This window comes from Rhinopithecus roxellana, unplaced genomic scaffold (assembly GCF_007565055.1).
Source record: "Rhinopithecus roxellana isolate Shanxi Qingling unplaced genomic scaffold, ASM756505v1 contig2015, whole genome shotgun sequence".
Classification (NCBI taxonomy): Eukaryota; Metazoa; Chordata; class Mammalia; order Primates; family Cercopithecidae; genus Rhinopithecus; species Rhinopithecus roxellana.
This window is the reverse complement of record NW_022141930.1, coordinates 1-24,491: the sequence shown is the minus strand read 5'-3', so window position 1 is coordinate 24,491 and position 24,491 is coordinate 1. Positions and strand designations below refer to the sequence as shown.

General features: G+C 34.6%; 1 protein-coding gene across 4 annotated transcripts in view; it reads left to right on the top strand.

Moving 5' to 3' along the window:
- LOC115895737 (ankyrin repeat domain-containing protein 17-like) overlaps window positions 1–24,490 on the top strand; it is a 39,635-nt gene extending 15,145 nt beyond the window's left edge. The window contains exons 9-17 of one of the 4 annotated variants that reach the window (XM_030926354.1): window positions 1,294–1,381; window positions 3,334–3,461; window positions 3,716–3,859; window positions 4,263–4,365; window positions 5,801–6,553; window positions 10,814–10,959; window positions 20,874–20,985; window positions 21,127–21,272; window positions 24,437–24,490. In XM_030926354.1, coding sequence (XP_030782214.1) covers window positions 1,294–1,381; window positions 3,334–3,461; window positions 3,716–3,859; window positions 4,263–4,365; window positions 5,801–6,553; window positions 10,814–10,959; window positions 20,874–20,985; window positions 21,127–21,272; window positions 24,437–24,490 — 1,674 coding nt within the window. Of the gene's footprint in view, window positions 1–1,293; window positions 1,382–3,333; window positions 3,462–3,715; window positions 3,860–4,262; window positions 4,366–5,800; window positions 6,554–10,810; window positions 10,960–20,873; window positions 20,986–21,126; window positions 21,273–24,436 lie in introns of all 4 variants that reach the window. The other 3 variants (XM_030926353.1, XM_030926356.1, XM_030926355.1) reach the window with 3 other exon arrangements.
- The last annotated feature ends 1 nt before the right edge of the window (window position 24,491 follows it).

Here is a 24,491-nt window from a genome sequence, read left to right as displayed (position 1 = left end):
AGGGGTGAGGAAGCATAAAGCAACTGTGTGTGGGTAGAGTAGGTGGTCTTCCAGTCTAGCCTGCGAGGTAATAGGAATAAGATCCAAAGGCCAATTTTAGTTAAAATGTGAGCACCCATATATTTATGGGCCTGAGATTCTAAGATTAATAAGCAACTGTGCTCTTTCCTTCATAGTTTATGACAAATTCATGTGCAGGCAGCAACAAGCCCCTCTTCAGTAATTAGTTTTATAAACTTAATAATTTATAATTTAACCTTTCTTTTGTTGTTTATGAAAAGAAAATGTTGAATTAGATTATTGTTGGGGCCACTTAATGTTAGCACTAGGTCTAACAAGGGAGACATAAGCACACAACTAACTAGAATAGAACATGTATAATAAGTGCTTCAAGCTTGTTAGACTTAGAGCTTCTTCAGCGTAAGAACTGTATTCCTGGTGTTTGCCACAATGGCTCTGAAATATACAGCAGTGTAATCTTTAGTACTTGGTTAGTTGATGGCAATTAGAAAAACCTAGGAAATAGCTTAAGGGAAAAATCAGAAATTGTTCATCAGATGTGAAGGTTTTTTTAAAAAAAGAAATAAAAAATGCCATACAAAAGATACTTTTTCTCAAATCTTTATTTTTTAAGATTGAAAATTTAAGATTGAAAATTTCACCAGTAGTGTTCTTGATTACTTATTAATCGTTAAGTATGCAATAGAGTCTCCATCCTTTTGAGACCCAGAAAGCTCTTGTAACACCTTAGAGTTGATGGTTTTAGAAATATTTATCATTTTTATATAAGGGAAACTAGAGAGAATAGGAAGTCTGTAAAGAGATAGTAATGATATACTTACTGAAATTCATAGAGGTGGGATACACTCATGAGAGGAAGATAACTTGGAGTGGATGAGGATAATGCTCATTATATTGATTGTTCAGAGAAGGCTAGAGTACTATACGTGCATGTTCAAGTACTGCAATTCATTGTGTAGAGAGAGGGAGAGATTACTCAGATGCATTTAGATGAGGACATCATGATCACGTGACTATAACTTCAGTTTTAAAATTATTTCCAGTGCTCACTTTGGCAGCACATATACTAAAATTATTTCCATAGAATGTATTTATAATTTGATTTTTTTAAATTTAAAAATATATTTCTTAATTTCCTTCAAAGCATTATATTTAAATATTTAGATTCAGAAATCAGTCCAATTATTTTCCTTTTGATTTCCAGGAAAAAGAATACTTGTTCACTGCAATTAAATGTCAATTAAGTCTTTTTTTTTTTTTTTTTTTAAACAGGAACATGAATCTGAGGGTGGAAGAACTCCTTTAATGAAAGCTGCAAGAGCTGGTCATGTTTGTACTGTTCAGTTCTTAATCAGTAAAGGTAGGTTTGTATAAAACAGTTGTCTTTTTTTCAAAAGTATCTACCCCTGCCTTCATTTAGAGATTTAAGGATAAAGCTCTTTTGAAGGCAAGAGGGTATCATATGAGGATGGATGCTACTGACATTTAATGAATGGATAGTTGATAAACATGCTGCCATGCACAGACCAGCTTCAAACTAGAAATAATTGTCATACCAAGTAGCACACTTGTTGAGAAACGTATAAAGGAAAGGGAAATTTCTCTGTGTCAAAACTGAAGATTTAGGTAACAAACTCTGCTGTGTTCATGTAATATAGTATTTTCTTGAAACCTGGAAGTTTATGTTTCTGCCACTAAAAAAGTTTGTGGTAAGTAATGTTTCTACTATTCCCCTGGTCCTATGTTTCCTTTTTTATAAAATATAGGGAGCTGGTTATAAATATAGTACAAAAAATGTTCACAATTGAAATGTGACAAATATGGCAAATTGCATGAGGATTTTCATTCATGATCAGAAATTTTAGTTTGAATATTAAAGACCTTAATGACCAAATAAAACCATAGGGAGTATATTATTACTTTCTTTAAATTATTTCTTACGTGCTTACTATGAAAGTTCTAGTTCAGACAGTTTTTCATTCAGAGTTCATCATATTCTTAAGTATAAGAGATTACAGATTTTACTTTTGATTCTGCATTGATAAAAGAAAGAGGAAGCCAGGTGTGGTGGCTCACCCTTATAATCTCAGCACTTTGGGACCCCAAGTCAGGAGGATCCTTTGAGTCTTGGAGTTCAAGACTGGCCTGGACAAAACAGTGAGATTCTGTCTCTACAAAAAATTTAAAAATCAGCCAGGCATGGTGGCTTGCACCTGTAGTGCCAGCTAGTTGGGAGGCTGAGGTAGGAGAAGCACTCGGTCTCAGGAGTTCAAGGTAATAGTGAGCTATGATTGTGACACTACACTCCAGCCAAGGTGACAGAGTGAGACCCTGTCTCAAAACACAAAAAGGTGTAGGTGATATACAATTTTAAAAGGCAGTAATATACCATTTTCTTCATATAATAATAGTAAAGAAATCTCAAGTTTATAATTGTTTATAGGTAAAGAAAATTTGAAATAACTTACTGTTGAAATTAAACATTTTGACATGCACTGGTGATATATATTCATAACAGTATTCTCAAGCATAGCATTATATACATAATTGCTGTCCCTCTCATTGGTTTATTTTAATGAGTTCGATTTCAGTTTCTTTCTGCTGTTTTATTTCCATTTCCCATGTTACTTAACACAGTAATCCAAATTAGGGATAGAGGTCAGGTGCAATGGCTCATGCCTGTAATTTCAGCACTTTGGGAGGCCAAGGCAGGAAGATCACTTGAGCCCAGGAGTTTGAGACCAGCCTAGATAACATGGCAAGACCCCATTTCTACAAAAACAACAAACAAATAAATTAGGGATACCTTCCTATTTGGGAGTAGGAGTGAATTATCTATTTTCCTTGTCAGGTGTTTCTTAATGGGAAAGAAAGGGTACTGTTCTATTTAGTGTTTGTTCTCTACATATTTAGCCCATAGAGGGCAGTGTAGTTTATTTTTATTCAGTCATCTTTTCTACTGAAGAACTTAAAATACAAATAAAACTTCATATTTTACTTTTAATACAATTATTACATTAGGAGTAATAGGTATTTTGGGTATCTTTTACTGGTACCTACTGAAACCTTTTCAAATTATATCATGTTTGTCTGAGATTTATTTACTTTAGAATAATTCAAGATGGGAGAGGAGAATTAATGTAGGATATTTGTGAAATGAGATTGGCCATGTGTTTATAATCATTAAAACTCAGTAATGGGTATGTGGAGCCTCATAATACTATTTTCTCTACTCTTCATGATTTTTAAATTTACTATAATTTAAGAAAAACCATTCTACTAATATGATTTTCCATGCCTTTTCTGTTTTAGGAGCAAATGTGAATAGAACCACAGCTAATAATGACCATACTGTACTGTCCCTGGCTTGTGCAGGGGGTCATCTGGCAGTGGTGGAACTACTTTTGGCTCACGGGGCAGATCCTACTCACCGTTTGAAAGTATGTAACTCAAATGTTTGTGCGGCATTGTGAATTAATATTTCTCTCTTGGTCGTTATTACAACATCTCATATACAAGTTCCATTCATAATGGCATTCTAAGTGTAAATTTTCTCCTTTTTCACTTGAAGCGTTCTTTACCAAACCTATGATTTTAATGTGTCTGGGACCTGTTGGCTTTATCTTCCTAAGTGATTCTGTAAACTAACTTATTTTTCTTCACTTTTTTTCCCCTTCCATATTCACTCTTTTAGGATGGCTCAACTATGTTGATAGAAGCTGCAAAAGGTGGCCATACAAGTGTTGTTTGCTATCTCTTGGATTATCCTAATAACTTGCTTTCAGCCCCTCCACCAGATGTCACTCAGTTAACTCCCCCATCCCACGATTTAAATAGGGTAAGCTTTTAAAATTAAAGCATTTTATGGTATGTCTTCTTTATCCTAACTCTTTCACTTATAGTTCTGTTTAAATTAGGTTATTTTTTGTTCTAATATGTAGTTCTGTTTGTAAATATGTACTTGATACAGTTAATGAAAATCTGGTATAATATCCAGATCCTAGATGGTATGATTATGCTTTAGCTTTTAAAGGTCACAATAGCACCTTGAATTCAAAGCCCACTACAAAATGTCATGGTAAACAGTTTGGTGCCAACATGTTTTAAGTAAATATGTCATTGTCTCAGATGACATATTAAAAATATTTTCAAAAAATCTCTGTAATTTATTCTTTATTTAGAGCATACTACTTAATGAATTGTGTAGGACACTAATAGTCACTTAATGTCCTTTGTCTTAGGCTCCTCGTGTACCGGTTCAAGCACTGCCCATGGTTGTTCCACCTCAGGAGCCTGACAAACCACCTGCCAATGTTGCCACCACACTTCCCATCAGGAATAAAGGTCAGTTATACTTCTAAAGACTGTTTCTTACTTGGTGTCCAGGTAAAAATAAGATTACCAAAAAATAGCCATTTCTACAAACAAGGAATTTTACTAAGTTGGCATTATTAAATTTGTTTAACCCATGATAAAAGCATGTTATTGGGAGAAAAAAAATAGTTAATAACACTGATTTGTGCTAGAATTAGAAGTTTTAGCATGAGAAATTCAGATGCTCATCTTTGATGCAGTTCTGATTATACATGATTTCCTTTAATAATTAGTAATTTTTATTCATGTAAAATGTTAAGCTGGGTATAGTTGAGTGACTTAAATCTCTGCAGTTATAAAGGCATAAATTAACAAGACATATCAAATATTAGAAATTTATTTTAGAATGACTGGCTTAATATAGATTTTACATCTGGGATACCTTTTCTCAACCAATAATTCAGTTACTTGAGATATGCTTGTTTATTTCTCTAGAATTCTGAGGTCCATATTTGACTTGTGGATGTTACACCATGCATGTTCTTAAGTAATGTCCTCAGATATTTTATACCTACCGGTTTGAATCCGTTTTTCTTTTAAAAGTTTTACGTGAAGAAACAATGCAGTTTTTATTTTTTGTTTTTTGGCTACATATATTATTTTATGAACAAGCATGCTAAGTATTTTCACCAGCTCTTTTCAGTCACTACTATCAACCTAGAGCCTTGGCACCTTTTTCAGTTGATATAGCAAACAATTGATTGCTATACCTATAGCCAGATCTGTCTATTCACCTGGCTGTCAGAAGATACAGTGGATGGCATAGTCCAGCATCTTTTCTTCCAGGGAAACTGAATCCCAATTCTCTACTGGCCAGATAGCTGTGTGATATGTGAATTTATATCTTGCCTCTATTAGTCTTGAAGATGGTAGGCCCCAACAAAGACATATTTTAGTTGGATTTTAATTTCTTGTTACTTCTTAGTGGTTTGGGTACTCTTTGTGTGTATGTGTGTGTGTTTAAAAGGCACAGACTATGAAATGTGAAAAAACCTGACTTAGAGGTCTGTTTTCTCTTCACCCTAATAATTTAGCATTATTGTTCTGTTCTTATGATGAGTTTTAACATCTTTATGACCATATAAAATATCTACACATAGCCTTAGATGTTACTTTAATTACACACTTAGGTATCACAAACCTGCATTCCTCTATTGTCTAATTTTAGCCATGTGATATTTTTAAGATTCTGAAATTAATTTACAAAGATTTTGCACATAAAATACATACATTTTATATTTGTGAAAAGAAGGTGGATTTGTTTTTAACTTTTTAACAGTGCATTTTCACCTTTTATGGATATGATTACTTAGTGCATAACTGTTGGCACTAAACCTCCCAACAGTAACTCTGTAATGAGGATGCCATTCATGTGCACTTCTGAGGGGGTTTCTTTTTCACACAGCTGCTTCTAAACAAAAGTCCAGCAGCCATTTGCCAGCAAACAGCCAGGATGTACAGGGTTACATCACCAATCAGTCTCCAGAGAGCATTGTAGAAGAGGCTCAGGGAAAGTTAACAGAACTGGAACAGAGGATAAAAGAAGCCATAGAAAAGAATGCACAGCTGCAGTCCTTGGAACTGGCTCATGCTGACCAACTTACCAAGGAGAAGATCGAGGAGCTGAACAAAACAAGGGAGGAACAAATTCAGAAGAAACAAAAGATTTTGGAGGAACTACAGAAAGTAGAACGAGAGTTACAACTGAAAACTCAGCAACAGCTAAAAAAGCAGTATCTAGAGGTTAAAGCTCAAAGAATTCAACTTCAGCAACAGCAGCAACAGTCTTGCCAACACCTGGGATTACTAACTCCTGTTGGAGTTGGAGAACAGCTTTCTGAGGGAGACTATGCACGGTTACAGCAAGTGGATCCTGTTTTGCTTAAAGATGAACCCCAGCAAACTGCTGCTCAGATGGGTTTTGCACCAATCCAGCCTCTGGCGATGCCTCAAGCTTTGCCTCTGGCGGCAGGTCCCTTGCCTCCAGGGTCCATCGCAAATCTTACAGAACTGCAAGGAGTGATAGTTGGACAGCCAGTACTGGGCCAAGCACAGTTGGCAGGGCTGGGGCAAGGAATTCTGACAGAAACACAACAAGGGTTAATGGTAGCCAGCCCTGCTCAGACCCTCAATGACACGCTGGATGACATCATGGCAGGTGGGTTTATATTGTTATGAGCAGGTATCAAATATGATTTGCTTAAGGCGAGTAAGAATGTACCCAAATTTTTTGCCGTTACCCAACTTGAGAACTATTTTTGGACTGACTCATGTCTAGCTTTAGAAATATTAGTTCAATCTCAGAAGTTCTCAGATGGATACAGGTTGAATTAAAGATTAGCTCATTCAATACAAATGACTGAAGCTTTCTGGCTTAGCTTGGTAGCTTGAGAATCTAGGTTTTTCACTAGTGGGGTTGATGTTTGATTTTTGTTTTTGTTTTCATTTTTTTCCTTTAAGTTCAGAATACTGAGATTGAATTTTGGCATTTTGCTTCTGTATTCACACCAATAAACTGGGAAATTGATAGAAGTTGAAGTGCAAAACTAGTAGGACACATCAGGAAGCTTATTTATGAACAGAAATACTTTATATCCTAATGGATCAGACTTCAAACCTGATGGATATTTAAAAAAAAAAAAAAACACTTTTACAAAATTAATAAAGTTCAAAACCAGATAGAGTTTAATTATACTGTATGTAAGTGATTTTGTCCCCTGTGAATGTTAATGTGTAGTCTCTTTCTAACTGTATCATGAGAAGATGTGGCCCCCTGAAGTATCATATATGATATATTTTTAGATGTGTAGCCAGATAAATTTTATTCCATTATAACTAGTTTCATCGACAAGAAGATATATTTTAGAAGATTGTTTTAATGCTTCTAGTTTTTGGTACTTATTTTTTGTAAGCTTTGTAACAAAGTAATGGTATGACATTTTATAGGGTTGTGAGCCATAAGAGTGCTATACTGAGAAGGATAACTTGCTTCATTAAAAAAAGAAAATTTGAAAAGGAAGGAAAACAGAAAAATGGAAGGAATAAACAGTGGAATTTTGATAACTTCCATCTGATCTCTTCCCCTTTTTTATTTATTCGTCTGTACTTAAAGGATGATCGACTTTTTCTAATTTAAAAACTGTTTCAGTAGCATTAAATATGATGAGATTATATAATTAAGTTTCATCTTTTAAAAGGATAATAGAAAACTAAACTGTATAGTGTTTAGATGTTTAGGTAACATTCAGACACTAAGAAACCAGCTGAGATAGATTTTATACTTAAAAATATCTGTAAAGTTTGCTAGTCCTCCTTTAATAGCACATCAATAGTTACAACATGTGGAATGAAAATTTCTGCTAGTCTTAAGGGTTAAATGACCACATTGGAAAAATGCTAGTACTAATTACTAGTAAGAATTGTATGGCTCTTATTGATGAGTGCAAAATTTTTCTGTAGATTTGAAAGTCACTACTAATCATGATTAGCAGATTATAATTGAGAATAAAATTTAAAAATTATTAAATATCCTGTGAAAGTTGGAACACAGTAACCATTAACCCTAGATTTGATACTATGTCCATATGAATTCAGATCATAATAATGCTCTATCATGTGAAACTACTAACGGATGTATAGAGTCAAATATTAACATATCCACTTGAATGAAGAATAGGCATTACATAGTAATGGTTGTTTAAAAATTTTTTTGATATATCAGAGTTTACCTGATGTGCTTGGACATGCATAGTTGTCAACAATGATTTGCTAGTTGTACAGTTTTGTATGCTGATCAGAATTATTAGAAGTTTGTAAAGTATCTTTTCTTTTGATTCATACATGAAACAAAAACAATTCTATTATATGTGTTCTCAGTGTTCCGTATAAAAAAATTTTTAAGTGCACATAACTTTTTAGAAAATATGACAAATGCTTGTCATAATACAAAAATATTTTACTTTTTTATTTATTATGCTCATTTCTATGGGGAGAGAAAGATAGCCAGAAGGAGGAAGAGTAGGATTAAAAACATTTAGCTACTTACCTGCAACTCATCTCTGACAACAGACATGTGCACATTCACACACATACACATATACTCATGCACTCACTTTTACAACCTCGATCTTAAATTTCTATGGTAGGATGTATCTTTTCAGTTGCTTAATGATGATTTCCACTTCTTTCTTAGGGGTTTAAATTATATTACAGCCTCATTAGTCTCATCGTCTCCTTTCCCTCCCTCTAGCACACTCCCTGTTCTGTTTTTCTTAGCCTTCATTTATTAGACTTCTACCATAAAATTTGCTGACCAAAATCGTCTGTCTTTCCTGTTCTTCACACTTGCCAAACCAGGATCAGCTCCCTGTTTAACCTATCTCAACACCTTGCCTTTGCTGTCGTCTCAAGTTCCCTTTTTCCTACGCTGACATTAAAACTTTTCTGACGTGTGGTTCTCCCTTTCTAAATCTAACCCTAAAATGAAGCCCCACATGTAAAGATTTTTACCAGAGTTCCTTCAGGTACCTACATATTTTACATTTGTTACTTTCAGTTGTGGAGAATGGATGTTGTGATTAACAGTTACTTAATTTTAGTAAACCAATTTCATGGGTACCCGGAAGGAAATGATGAGATAATTGATTTTTCCTATCTCCTTTAGATGAGGTGATAAGAACAACCAATTTGACTTAAAAAAAAAAAAAAAACTGTAATTTTGGTAGATTCTTTAAAATATTCCAGTTGAAATGTAAATTATAATTTAGTCATTTAACAATAAACTTAGATTTTTTTTTTAACCTGTTTAGTATTATGAAATAAAATTTAGTGATTCGGACAGACTGTTGTTCATCCTGTTTAAGCTACTTTTTGTCTTTAGCGTTTTTATTGTGAAAATCCAATCAAAGGAGATATGGAATCAATTTTAAGAGCTCTAGATATATTTTTTGAAATTTATATCTACAATATGTATACTTAAATTATCTTGATCTTTTCGTAACATAACAGAACTATCAATATGGAGTAACAATATCCAGATCACTAGATAATCAATTTAATATGTTAGTGTTTGCCCTTTTCTATTGGTCTGGATCCCTAAGGATTCAAACAGTGTTTGTTTTGTTTCGTTTTGTTTTATTTTCTCCTTTGTTTTTCCTTTGGCTTTTAAGTGGACTTAAAACTGTATAATTATAGAATGTGTGTTTGCTATAATGTATAGTGTATGTTTGTGCCTGAACTAAGGATTCATGTAAAATAGATTTCTTAATTCATAATTATGTTTATAATTGTTATAATAAGATCAATTTCAGTTTTATTCTTGACAGGATCATAATCTCTTTTGCCTGGTTTCAGATCCAGTTGTGAATCATGATTGTTTTCTGTCTGATGTAGTTGATAACTACTTTGGTAATACACATCCACACTATTGTTGACCAGTCAAAGATAAATGCCCATACTTTAACACTATAGCGTTTTTAATGGGGTTGGGGGAGATGATGTTCACATATCAACTCCAGAAATAAGGCAATGAGAGAATAAAGTACCCTCAGCTGAATCTGCAGTATATCCTATACCAGCATATTTGGAGTCCTCCCACCTCAAGTACTGATCCGAATAGCCTTTTCTTAAGTTGAATATTTTGGTGAAAATAATATCACAGCAACATGATACTTAGAATAATAGTAATCCATATTTGAAGAATGTTTGTGTGCATACATTTATTTATACCCTAATCTTTTAATTTTATCCTTAAGTCAGTGTGATTGCTGGATTCATTGGTGAGCATTTTAGCTCCCTCAGAGTAATTCTTCACATGAGCAACTACACCTTCTGTGTGAGGATAAATTTTTGTATTTGAATATCCTGTCATCCAGAGGGCCACAATGCATAATATTACTGTATCCCAGTCTGCAGTTAGTAAAACAGTAGGAGGTGTTTTAAATGATTGCATAGTGAGATTTCTCCCTCCCCAAGAGTGATATTAATTTTACTAGTTCTAGAATATAAGGTGTGAAATCGGCAAGTAAAACCACGTATTCCCCCTTCTGATCTTGACTATTTACCTTTGATCGCTTTTCTAATTAAGATATAATGGACAACTTTCCATTTGCATTTATATTTAATACATAAACATTTTTGTTTTCAGGGTTATTTGAATTAAGATTTTATGACTACTTATCATAACAGGGGAATTTGTTTTTTCAGTTGTATTATTATTAGAAAATGAGTTACTCAGTATACATTATAATTTTACACTGTCATCATCAACAATAACCAGGAAAATTAGTTATTAGTGCTATAGTAGTCTTCCTGTAGACATATTATTTTAAGAAGTCTTTAATATTTTTGAGTGAATATGTCTTACTATTACTTAACAAAGTTTCATCCTTATTAAGTGCAGTTATTTGTTCAACAGCAGTCAGTGGAAGAGCATCTGCAATGTCAAACACTCCTACCCACAGTATCGCTGCATCCATTTCCCAACCTCAGACTCCAACTCCAAGTCCTATCATCTCTCCTTCAACCATGCTTCCTATCTACCCTGCCATTGATATTGATGCACAGGTAAGTCCCAAACTTAAGAGAGATGGTTTTTCATTGGAATTATGCCATAATTTAAAACATTAACTTCAGAGATTTAAACCATCAAAGATTGCCTTGTCTCTAGGCAAAGTCTTGAGCCACAGTTTTTAAATTAATTAAAGTTCACATTTAAAAAATAAAATGCTAAATGTAGATTATTAGTGATAATTATGTGATGATCTGGTTTCCAGGGTTATCAAGTAACCTTTTTCTTTTTAACTTTGGTTTACAGGAGGATGTAAAAGAAATAATTTATTTAAATTAGCGCTTATCTTCTTCTAATAATAAATTAATAGACGATATGGTTTGAAATATATAATGGATTGCATGTAAAGAAAAAAGGTTCTAACATAAAATTTATATTTTGTATGTCATGCGCATGATTTATATCATATATCATCTTTGAAAATTCTCATCTTACTGATTGAAATACGTGGGGAGTCTGTGTCTGTATCTGTAAAATTTAGCTGTATGGGATCCCAGGCACTTTTTGAAGAAGTAATATGGAGTGGGGGGAAGACGCTGTTTAAGTTAAGCTTTAGAAAGCCTGAGAGCTATTAAGTATAATTTTTTATTAAAAAGTAGTTGACCATGAAATCTCAGGGCAAGGTGAGATTGGAGAGAATAGTGTGTTTTGTCCTGAAGAAAAGTTAAGAGGTCTAATTTAGAAGACTGCCGAATAAGGTCAAGAGTACATGGCTGTCAGGACTAAGAAATGTTTGCAGTTTACTTAGTTTTTGTATTTTGATAGTACCTGGGGTGTGTACATTATAAAACTTTTAATTTTATATATGATTATTTCTTTATAATAAAGCCTGAATTTTAGCAGGGGTAACGCGGGGAGAAAGAGAGAGGAGTGAGTATGTGTGTGTTTGTGTTGGATGGACCATTAAGGGCAGGTACTCTTAACCTATTAAAAATAAAGTTTCCTTTTTATTAAAATGTTTCTCAGTAACACTATGAAAAAGGAATTTTATTTCTGTTCTTACTTGTTGCCCAAATATCTGTTGATTTTTATGTACTGACTTCTGTTTTTGTTGAGTACTTAAAATTGCCAGGAACTATTTTTAAGAATTGTCTCATCTAATCCTCAGACCACATATATGATGTAGCTACTCTTAATACCCATCTCCCTGAAGAAGACACTGTTGCTAAGAGAGAGATTAAGCATTTTGTTTAGTCACTTCATTTAGGCTAAGAAGCAGCGGGGCTAGGAATCATTCAGCGTGACTTCAAAGACACCACTCTTTTTTTCTTTTGTAACGGGTTCTTGCCATGCTGCCCAAGCTGGTCTCAAACTCCTAGGCTCAAGAGATCTTCCCCTCTTAGCCTCCTGAGTAGCTGGAATTACAGGTGTGCCACCATACCCCAAAGATGCCACTCTTTTAACTACCATCTACCTAGCCTTTTAAAAAAATATATGAGACATTCATTTGATGAGCCATAGTTATTACATTTAATATTGATAGCATTGTAGAATTGGTTTGAACTTGGCATTGAATTTGCATTATTTTTCTCCAGTCTTTTTTGCTTTGAGGCTTCTTCTTCTTCTTTTTTTTTTTTTTTTCTATTTTGAGACGGAGTGTCGCTCTGTCACCCAGGCTGGCAGGCTGGAGTGCGGTGGCACAATGTTGGCTCACTGCAGCCTCTGCCTCCCGGATTCAAGCAATTCTCCTGCCTCAGCCTTCTGAGTAGCTGGGGTTACAGGCACCCACCACCATGCCTGGCCAATTTATTTGTATTTTTAGTAGAGATGCGGTTTTGCCATGTTGGCCAGGCTGGTTTCAAACTCCTTGACCTCAGGTGATCTGCCTATATCAACCACCCAAAGTGCTGGGATTACAGGTGTGAGCCACTGCACATAGCCGAGGCTATTATCTTTAGCAAGAAGTAGTTTTCTGATTTTTGTGGGCCTAAGAATTGATCCATTAGCAAAAATAAATACTTCACCAAAATGTAAAAAGACTTCTTTATAAAAATGTTTTTAAACAGGCACAGGAAAAGTTTGTCCAGAGATTGATTTTACTGAATATGAAAGTATTGTAGTGATGGTGAAATTATTTTTCCGGGCTGTACCACTCACCAACTATCACTATATTATAAATTAGTTCTGAGAAGTTACATGTAATTTTTTAATTAAAATTATTTTTAAACTTACATTTTAAATATAGTAGACGTGCTTTTATAGAAAGATTTGACTATGGATCCTTAAAAATTTACTCTTTTTTTATCTGATCTCTACATCAAGATTTGTCATTTGTTGGGTTAGCCAGACTTGAGTAAACTACTCTGGAGTTTTACCATACGTGTTTAGTTAGAGATTAAAAATTTCCTACTTTGGAAAAAAATACTGTTCAGAAATAATTGTTCACCATTTTTCTCCTTTAATTTTTGATGTTTGTTTTAAAAATTTACTGGTTTTTGACCAGGCGTGGTGGCTCATGCCTGTAATGCCAGCACTCTGGGAGGCCAGGTTGGTGGATCACCTGAGGTTAGGAGTTCAAGACCAGCCTGGCCAACATGATGAAACCCTGTCTCTACTAAGAATACAAAAATTACCCAGGCATAATAACACACACCTGTAATCCCAGCTATTCAGGAGGCTGAGGCAGGAGAAGCACTTGAACCCAGAAGGCAGAGGTTGCAGTGAGCTGAGATGATACCACTGCACTCCAGCCTGGGCAACAGAGTGAAACTCTGTCTAAAGAAAAAAAAAAAACCGGGCGCGGTAGCTCATGACTATAATCCCAGCACTTTGGGAGGCCAAGGCGGGCGGATCTTACAAGCTCAGGAGATGGAGACCATCCTGGCTAACATGGTGAAACCCCATCTCTACGTAAAATACAAAAAAAAAAAAAAAAAAATAGCAGGGCGTGGTGGCGGGCGCCTGTAGTCCCAGCTACTCGGGAGGCTGAGGCAGGAAAATGGTGTGAACCCCGGGAGGCAGAGCTTGCAGTAAGCCGAGATGGTGCCACTGCACTCCAGCCTGGGTTACAGAGCGAGACTCCGTCTCAAAAAAAGAAACCAGCTAGTTTTTAATATCAAGCAGGTACTTTAAGTGATTAAAATGAAGATTTTCTTGTACTCAATCCATCTGAAGTTTTTGTTTTGATAAGAAAATAATTTTATGGGCTCTTGCATAGTGGGTACTTTGATTATGTGTGATAATACTGTGCTGTGAAAAATAATATAATGAAGAAATCAATACCAAGATTGCTATTCTGAAAGATTAAACATTCTCTAATACTTGGGTCTTTGATCTGTTTATATAATAAACCTTAACATACAGACAACGCTTTGCAGATATTAACTGCTTTAACTTAATCTTTGTAACAATCCCATGAAATAGGTACTATTATTATTACCATTTTCCATTTGAGGAATGTAAGACATAAAGATATTAAATACCTTGCCCAACAGCTAGTTAATGGTGGGGCCTACTTTTGAACTCAGACACTCTGGCTCTAGACTCTATTCTTTTATTAACCACTGCACTGTTAAATTGTTTTTTATTTCTAACTTAAGTGTGTTAACGTTGAATTTGAATTATATTGTATTAGCCTGGTAAGTCGGATCACAGAAATGTGTCCACTGCCTAGATGGTAAGAGATCATTTATATTTCATCTTTGCATACCTAACATCAAAATGTACGGAAGAACAAAGGAAATGTTAATCTTTTAAAGCCTCAAAGTGTAACTCCTTTTAAAATGCTAATGATTCTGGAAAATGGTCAGACCTTTAACTGCTTTAATTGAACATTTTAGACAGGAGCTAATATTGTTAACAAGGATTAGCAGGAATCATATGTTTTATTTCCGGTCCTTGACAAGTGCTGAAGAGTTTGCATTCTTCATAAGGGGCTTCAACTCTCTGCTACACAACTAGAACTCACTTGCCAAGGGTGTGCCACAGACTTTCCAACTGTCCAGTTTTACTGAATCAAATTTGTCTAGGTATTTTCAAAACTTTTAAGATGAATACCACATACTTTGGTATTATCAAAATCTGTTTTAGGAAACCAATAAATAGTAGCTTGAAGGAATTATTTGGGACTATTTTTATTATACCTTTTGATAGCATAGCTCTGACCTTTATGTTTATTTTGCTTGAGTTTAAGTTGAGTTTATTTTGCCTAAGTTTGGTATAACCAAACTTATTTGTGAGTTCTGTGCATACAGAAATTAGGAATTATGTAGAGATTTTTTAAAACCACAGGCTTTATGTGGAAAAATAATTCTGACTTAAAGGTTAGAACTGAATACCACGAGTTAAATATTTTTTGTATTTTATTGTGTAAAATATGATCGATTCTAGGAGCCACTACCAATGAGAAAGAACCAGTTGTTTTGTTCTTGGGCTGTAAAAACTTGTTCCAACCTCTTTTTTGTCACATGTCCTCCATATATTCCTAAACTGCTTGTTGTTTTTATTCTCAAGCCTCTGAAGTCTTTTCGTGAACTTGGAGTAACTTATTGTAGTACATCTCATCTCATAACTGAAAAACACAAATAGCTCTTTATAGAATTTTGCTTTCTTTCACTTTTTAATAATTAACATGTATTCGTTATTTTAAAGAAGGGTAGACATCAAATTTAACTTGTGACATATCAAGACTGAAATTGTAAAGTATGTAAAATTATGTTTTACTTTTAATGGTATAAGTATCATTTGAATATTTTTCTCTAATTGGTTTTGCAATATAAAGAACAGTTTAATCACAGTGATTTAACATGAGAAATTAAAGAGGCCAGCAAAAATTAATTAACAGTGATATGTATAATATGCTACCATTAAAGCATTCTGCTTTAAAATACATGCATTCTACTTGTTCATATGGACTGGTTTTAACAGGTTATTTATTTTACTGATTATTCTCATTTATCGAATACCTTGAAGTGCTATCCTGCTTTTTAAGCTTACATATAACCTGACTGGGTTAGAGAATGAGGTAATGATTTCGAAGGTTGTGGAAGTCTAAAAAAAAGTTCAGCTCTTTAAGTCCTAGTAGTTTTCAAGTTAATTTAATTATGTTAAGAGTAATTAATAGGGCGCGGTGGCTCACGCCTGTAATCCCAGTGCTTTGGGAGGCTGAGGTGGTTGGATCATGAGATCAGGAGTTCAAGACCATCCTGGCTAACACGGTGAAACCTCGTCTCTACTGAAAATACAAAAAAAAAATTAGCCGGGCATGGCGGCAGGCACCTGTAGTCCCAGCTACTCGGGAGGCTGAGGCAGGAGAATGACGTGAACCTGGGAGGCGGAGCTTGCAGTGAACCAAGTGAGCCACTGCACTCTAGCCTTGGCGACAGCGAGACTCCGTCTCAAAAAAAAAAAAAAAAAAAAAGTCATTAATAGGTGTACTTCCTTTTTTTTTTTTTTTTTTTTTTAATTTTTTTTTTTTTTTTGAGACAGGGTCTCACTCTGTCACCTAGGTTGGAGTGCAGTGGCACCTCACAGCTTGCTGCAGCCATGAACTCCTGGGCTCAAACTATCCTCCCGCCCCAAACTCACGAGTAGCTAGGAGTACAGGCATTGCACACCACTTCTGGCTAATTTTTATAGAGATGGGATCTTGCCGTGTTGCCCAGGCTGGTCTCAAACTTCTAGCCTCAAGTGATCCTCCTGCTTCAGCCTCCAAAAGTGTTGGGATTACAGGCATGAGCCATTGTACCCAGCATACTTCCTTTTTCAAAGACACTTCACACAGTTCACTGCTTTTTCGCCTAAATTTCAGCTCATTAAAAGTTGTTTTTCCTTCAGTATTGCCATCTGTGTTACTATTTCTTGTTTTCATTCTGTATCACCATTATAAAATTGAATAGTCATGTTGATAACTTACAGAATATTTTTACATTAGATATATTTTTATCATTTTTTATAAGCCAGAATTCATCATAACAACCTCTATTAATGGTATAGAATGGTGTATACTTTATGGCATCATGGGCTCACTGAAATTTTCTTTAGAATATAAACCTGAATGAGCTCTTAAAGCTCTGGACATCTATCTCCCTTTTCAGGTTTAGGACTTCCTCTTAGATATGTGACAAGGAATATAACTTCTTGACTAATGTAACTGTGTGCAATATAATTTGAGTTTAAGGATTCTTTCTTTAACTGATACCTTGCTTTCTACAAAATCGTCAACTGCATTGTAATTATTTCCGTTGATCAGCAGTATTTGAAACACCTGTTTTTTTCTTTGTCATTATTAATATTAACCCAAATTTCTATTTCAGTTCATTTGTTTATTGATGTGTTGAGAAACAGAGTGTTATTTCTTACCATTTTGGGATTGTGTAGGTGTTTTTAGGAGGATGGAAGTCTCACTTCAGGCTTTTTAAATTCTTTCATTATTATCTTAAAAGAATATCATGTTCATTGGTTTAGTTTCTCCTTGATGTAGAAATACAATGGAGTTGCCCACTTTTAACTTCATTTCCACAAAGAATTTAAAGCTGCTTTCTTAGCTTTAAATGTTTGTTTCTTGAAATCTCATAATACATTATTATGCTTGTCTCCTAGTTTGAACCTGAATTCGCTGTGTATAGTAATCAGTAAGCTCCTTTGAGTCCTATATTATCTTTGTCAAGATAGAGTACTTAGTATGAGTACTTTGAATATAAAAGGTGCTTAATAAATGTCAGTTGAATTTGTGTTTTATAATATTGGAAAAAACATTTTACTGATCCACTGAAATTTTCCGTGCTTATCTTTTGCAAATTTTATGTACATCTCTTCATTTTCTATTTGAGCTTTCCTAAATTACTCTTTAAACCCTGGAAGAATTTTAGAAACCTTACAAACTTCATCATAAAATTGATTCTTCTGCTGATTGCATATGCACCAACATAGAGTGTACATAAGACACATACACTTAACATTATATTCACCACAATCTGCTTTGCCTTAGGGCCCCTCTGTGATATAGTGGGGAGAGCAGGATTTTGTTATCAAGAAGATCTTCTTGGGTTTTTTAAAGCACACCTCTACCAGTTGTTAGCTTATGTGGCCATCGGAAAGTTATTTATCAGAGCCTTTATCTCCTTTTCTCTGAAATCAGATATAATTTTTCCTATAAACCTGAGATGAATATCAAATACTATAACACAGTCAGAGCTGTCACTCATTTAAGTTTCATGTCCTTCTCCATTGTTGTAGTTGGTGCATCTCTCCCTTGTGGCCATCCCTGATCTCTGCAGTCAGTAGCTCTGCTCTCTGCCAGCCTCTTCTGCAGAGCAGCTTTTGCGGTCTCCCTCTTCATCACTGACTAGTAGGCTTTTTCTTTTTCTTAACTCTTATTGATTTTGCCTTTTGTCTTTTGTTTTCATTTCTTATAATGAAATTTGGTCTTTAGAGTTATTTGCATTCTGGGAGAATATGCTTTTCCTTTTTATAATTATTACGTACATTCTACAAATACAATGTGTAAGTGCAATCAATGCTACATATATACTCCCTTGTTTATTATGTTTATTAGTAACAGTTTTTGAATCTATGACCTTTTACAGCTTTTGCCATTTATTTTGCTTAACTATCATCTATTATTTCCTAAGTAGTGCATCACTTACAGGTAGAAAATACAAACATGGATAAGACATATTCTTTACCTCCCAGGATTTATAGTCTCTGTGGGTGATAAATATATAAGGCAGATTGGTGATAAGTACTATAATAGAGATATGTATGGGAAAGTGAGGGAAATGCTCAGAGCAACACTGTCCAGTTGAAAAATAAGATGAGACACGTTTGTAATTTTAAATTATCTAGTAGTCTCATTAAAAAATGTGAAAAGAAACAAATGGGATGAATTTTAAAATATTTTATTTAACTTAATATATCCAAATATTGTTTTAACATGTCATATAATCAATACACCACAATTGCTGAGATAATTTACATTTTTTTTCATACTAAAAGTCTTCAAAACTTGGTGAGCATGTTACACTTATAGCTGGAGTGATCAAATCATTTTGGTTTTCCTGAGACTTTCCTGTTTTAGCACCAAAAGTCCTTCTCCCAGAAACCCCTTCAGTCCCAGATTTGTCACCCTACTTAAAGTATATCTAAATTTGGATTTCATTGGAAATACTCAGTTTGTATCTAGATTTGATTAAATGTACAGTTGAAAAGTAGATTCATTGACTCAAATTGAGACATCCTAAGTTTTCCAAGAACCAAATTGAGTATCAGTTATTAAATTTAAATTAAAGTTAAATACAATTTAAAATTCAGTTCCTCTGTTACACTAACCATATTTCAAATGCTAATAGTCATGTGTTGCTTGTAGAGTACTAAAGGTATCTAGCTGGGCATGGTGGCAGATGCATGTAAACCCAGCTACTCAGGAGGCTGAGGCAGGGAGAATTGAGTGAATCCAGGAGGCAGAGATTGCAGACAGCTGAGATCACACCACTGCACTCCAGCCTGGGTGACAGAGCGAGACTTCATCTCAAAAATATAAAATAAAATAAAAAATAAAAGTATGAGAAATTAGATAGTTCGCTAGGTTAGCATTGAAACTATAACAGAATATGAACACTGGTAGATCTAGTGTTGGTCATTATCATTAGCAGAAGGCAGAAGCAAACCATATGTAGATGGTGTCATGTCTTATTATAATAGTTTTTCAAAATACACAGTATATTTTGGATGTTTTGTTCCTTTAAGTATTTTGGAGCTTTGTTCTCAAACACAGCTAAGTTACTTGGAAACAATTTTTTTTTTAATTTCAAGGCCTACTTTTCAGTTTGTTAGGTGGGTCCACAACTGCTAATTTGACCCTACTACTGAGGATTCTACTTGACATCCTGTGTGTTTTGAGGTCTTTCTACTCTGGCTGGTGGGAACCAAACTATTCCTGGCCCCATGTGAGCCCTGGGTATTATTCAGCCTGACTCTCTCTGGTGGTCCTTCCCTGGCCTCGGATAATTTCCTCATGCACATGGACTGATCAAAACTCAGCTGAAGGTTTGAGGGGAATCCTCTGCACATCTCCAGAGTACCGTCTCCGCAGTACTCTCATCTTCAATAATCTGCTCCATGAATTCTAGCCACCTTGACCTCTCCAAATTCTGTTTTCTCAAGTTGGGGAGACTGCCAGGCTCTGTTTGGATACTTGCTCCCTGCACACTATAGCCTGGAAACTCCCCAGGCAGTAAGTTGGGTTAATCATTTCTGTCTTCAGGGATCACTGTTCTGCACTGCCTGTCTAAATACCATCGTTTCAAAGAGTTTTTTTTTTTTCTTTTTTAGTTATTTGAAATAGGAAAATAAATCTGATCTATGTTTCTCCATTAATGGCTGAAAGCAAAAGTTAATCCACAGTATTTCTTTCACCCGCGTGATTGAAAGTCATACTTTATTTTCCTTGATGCTTGTAGTCTTTTTAAAAAAACTCACAAGTTGGCTACTAATATGGAAACAAGTAAACCTTGCTTTTCTTTTCTTTTTTTGTTTTTTTTTTTTTTTTTTGAGATGGAGTCTCGCTCTGTCACCCAGGCTGGAGTCCAGTGGCGTGATCTTGGTTCACTGCAACCTCTGCCTCCCAGGTTCAAGCGATTCTTCTGCCTCAGCCTCCGAAGAAGCTGGGACTACAGGCACGCGCCACCACGCCTGGCTAATTTTTGTATTTTTAGTCGAGATGGGGTTTCACCCTGTTGACCAGGGTGGTCTCGATCTCTTGACCTCGTGATCCGCCTGCCTAGGCCCTCTCAAAGTGCTGGGATTACAGGCATGAGCCACTGCGCCTGTCCGTAAACCTTGCTTTTCAAATGTTTGATATTATAGAGTGGTACATATGTATTTGTGTGTATTTGGTATGTTTGCATATTACGTATTTGATATTAACATCTTAAGTTATTTAATAAACTAACCAAAAAATAATTTCTTATAGACTGAGAGTAATCATGACACGGCGCTAACACTTGCCTGTGCTGGTGGCCACGAGGAACTGGTACAGACACTGCTAGAGAGAGGAGCTAGTATAGAGCACCGAGACAAGAAAGGTAGGGCCACTTTTGTTTTATTTTTTGGAATAATGGTCAAAATATTTATTTAGGAACATTATTTCTTAGTCCTATTTTGAAGGTTAGATATTTTGTTCTTTTGCCTTAGCATGTAGTGAGAAGACCATTATTTTTCTCCAGGTTTTACTCCACTCATTTTGGCTGCCACAGCTGGTCATGTTGGTGTTGTGGAAATATTGCTGGACAATGGTGCAGACATTGAAGCTCAGTCAGAAAGAACCAAGGACACACCACTCTCCTTGGCCTGTTCTGGGGGAAGACAGGAGGTAATGTTTCCCCTTAGTGTAATTGTTTTTCTCTGTCTGTTTAGCAAATGTGTACTTTCACTTATATTATTTTTTCTATCAGAACAATGCTTTTACGTTTAGATTTTTCACAATAGCTGAAACTATTATTTACTAACAAAAAGATGAGTATCTTTGTTAGCATAAGCTGTCTTGCCAGAAAAATCACACATTGTTTAGAATCCTGCTTATCTAAAAGTAGTACTGCGCCATGCATTTAGGGTAGGAGAAAGATTATTGCAAGTCAAATCAGTAAGTTCCTAATGTACAGGGCCTATATTCACTCATCTTTGCCAGCCCTATAGTACATGGCATAAGGTACTTAATCCCAGTCTCTGTTGCTGTCTATAAGATTAGTAGGGAATTAAGAATATTCAATTTTTATGTGTTTTGAGAACTCTTGTCTTGCTTTGATTTTTCCCCACCGTTTCTCAACTCTGGAGGAAAGGTTCTCAGATAAGATGGTAAGATTATATGACCTTTTGTTTTTTTAAGGAAACTAGAACAACTGACAGAGATTAGCCAGGCCCTAGAAATATAACTTTACACTCACTTATGTATCTTGTGACATTTTATAATCAGCTAGATCACCTATTTTTTTTTTTTTTTTTTTTCAAATTCAGTCCTTTGTACAGGGGATATAAACCAGATGTGTTGTCTCCATAGATTCCCTTCTCTATCAAGGAATTATTGAATCTTAGATTTAGAAAGCACCTTAAGTGTTTCAGATCAGTGTCTTACTCAGCTTTAAAATGTTTTTTCTCTTTTTCTTTTCTAAGGTTTTCCTATTTATCAAGCTGAAGTATGCCTTTTTTGTGTCCCCACAGTCCATAGTTTTGTTCTTTAAACAAATAGAGGTTTATACCCTTTTCTATCTTCGGATTTTTTTTTTCCTGAAGTCACCTATTCTTTGTGTGAAACAAGTCCTGTTTCGGTTATTAGCCCAAGAATACTTTTTCCAATCCCTTCACCATCATGATTATTTCACCCTTTATGTCAGTATCCCTCTTGAAATATTATATGTAAAGGTATTCTGACAAGCAAACTGGGGAACTGTTACCTCCTGTTTGAGCATCTTAAACTAGCTTTTTCCCTCAGTTCCCTCCAGTCATAGCACATAAGGTTATATTGAACTCGAGTTAGTTAAACCCACTAGATTTTTAAAATAAACTAGTAAATAAACAATTTTAAGATATATAATAATTCCTATGCAAAAGAATGAGAAATCTAATAAGATTACGTAAGTGTGGGAAGATAGGGCTTGGTGATCCTTCATTTTATAAATTAAAAAGAACTGAAATCTATTAAGAGTGATAATATAGGCATTTTTTTTTGTAATTTTTGTTCCCTTATATTTGGAGTAGATATTAATGCATGGATAGTTAGATACACTTATTACTAGAATACTCCACGCAAGAGACAAGGAGCGTGGCCTGTGCCTACTGTTTGGTTTCTTCTACTTGTGTCACTTTTTCTTCTGTAATTCATAGTAGGGGCAATAGATAGGTTAAAAGTATTATAAGCCAAATATTAAGATAGTGAAAAATAAACTACTTAATTTGATAAATTATTTCTACTATTCCAGAAAAAGTAAAAATCCCCATAAATCCCGGAAAGCAAAATTTTACCTTGACTGAAATTGTCAATCATTATTTAGCTTGAAAAAACTTGCTTTATATAGGAACAAATTTTTTCAATATTGAGTCAAGAAGAAATTAGTTGATTTTCTTTATTTAAAAGTAATATTAAAGCCAATAGGACACTGTAATTTTTATAAATTATGTATTTTTGTTAAAATGTAACAGATTAGGTTATGACAATTGTAGAAGTATGTTAGGGTAATAATTTTGCCTATACACACTTCGTTACTTTAATTTGGTGTCAATAGAACAGGTAAGTATTTTCAAGTGATTAATAAAATGTTGGAAAGTCATTTTACTATAAAATCATACATTTTGTTGTATATTGGATGTTTGGGGAGCAGAACAGTTCTCTAAAAGAATTGAGAAAATATAATGGCATTGAGGAAACTTGAGAAATTTGATTAGAGTTTTCTACTATACTGTTTATAAAATAGCCTAATGCCATATTTTTTCTTGTTTTTATAACCTTGTCACCATAGGCAACCTAGTCTTACTTGCTCTGAAAGCAAAAAGTGATGGAAAGAATGTGATATCTAAAATTGGACATAGCTTTCCTGAGATGCAAGATAATGCACTGTTCATTAACATTCATTATTTGCCAGTTAGTATTTTAGGATATATTATTACTAGTAAGAGCAGGGATAAGAGCTATGATCTTGAGCTAGTCTTGACTTCTCTATATCTTATTTATAAAATGAAAATGAATATTGTGTCAAAGGATTGTTTAGGCATTAAATGGCATAGTGGACAATGATTTATGAGTGGCCAATCAGTACTTAAATAAATGCTAAATATTTTTAGTTTCAGGAAATGCAATTAAGATCCAGTGGGATACAACTACACATCCGCTAGAATGGCTAGAATGGAAGACTAGCAATAACAAATGTTGCCAAGACTCATGCTACTAGAACTCATGCATTATTGAAGGGAGTGTACATAGTACAACCACTTTAAGAATAGCCTGACAATTTCTTACAAAACCATTCACCCGGAAATTCTGCCAGTAGATGGGACCTAAAATCTAGGTAGTAAATGTATATAAGGTTTTTCAATGTTGTGTTAGAAAATTTTCATAATGTTGTGAAAATATAGTACCTTTTATTCCATGTTTTTAAAATATTTACTGATTGAAACGTTTAAAAATGTGTTAAATACATTCACACGTATAATATGAAACAATCTTGTTCCATGTTACTCTGTTTTACTGCTTTGTGGTGAAATAACAAATATTGATTTCCAAAACATGTCACAACATTTGCAATCCAGACCTCTCATGAACACACTATACCATTTTAGTAGATTTCTACATGGATTTTACTTGAGTAGGTATTTCTTTGTTGGCTTCCAAGACCTCCTGCTATCAGGCTGGTTTTGTGCAGAGCATGGAGGAAGAACTTTCCCCTTCTTTTGTTGTACAGTATACCAGAAAAAGAAATTTAAAAATACACACTTTGATAATTTGTCTCTCCATAAGAAAACATATTTTTTTCTATTTCTTTTCAGGTGGTGGAGCTATTGTTAGCTCGAGGAGCAAATAAAGAGCACAGGAATGTTTGAT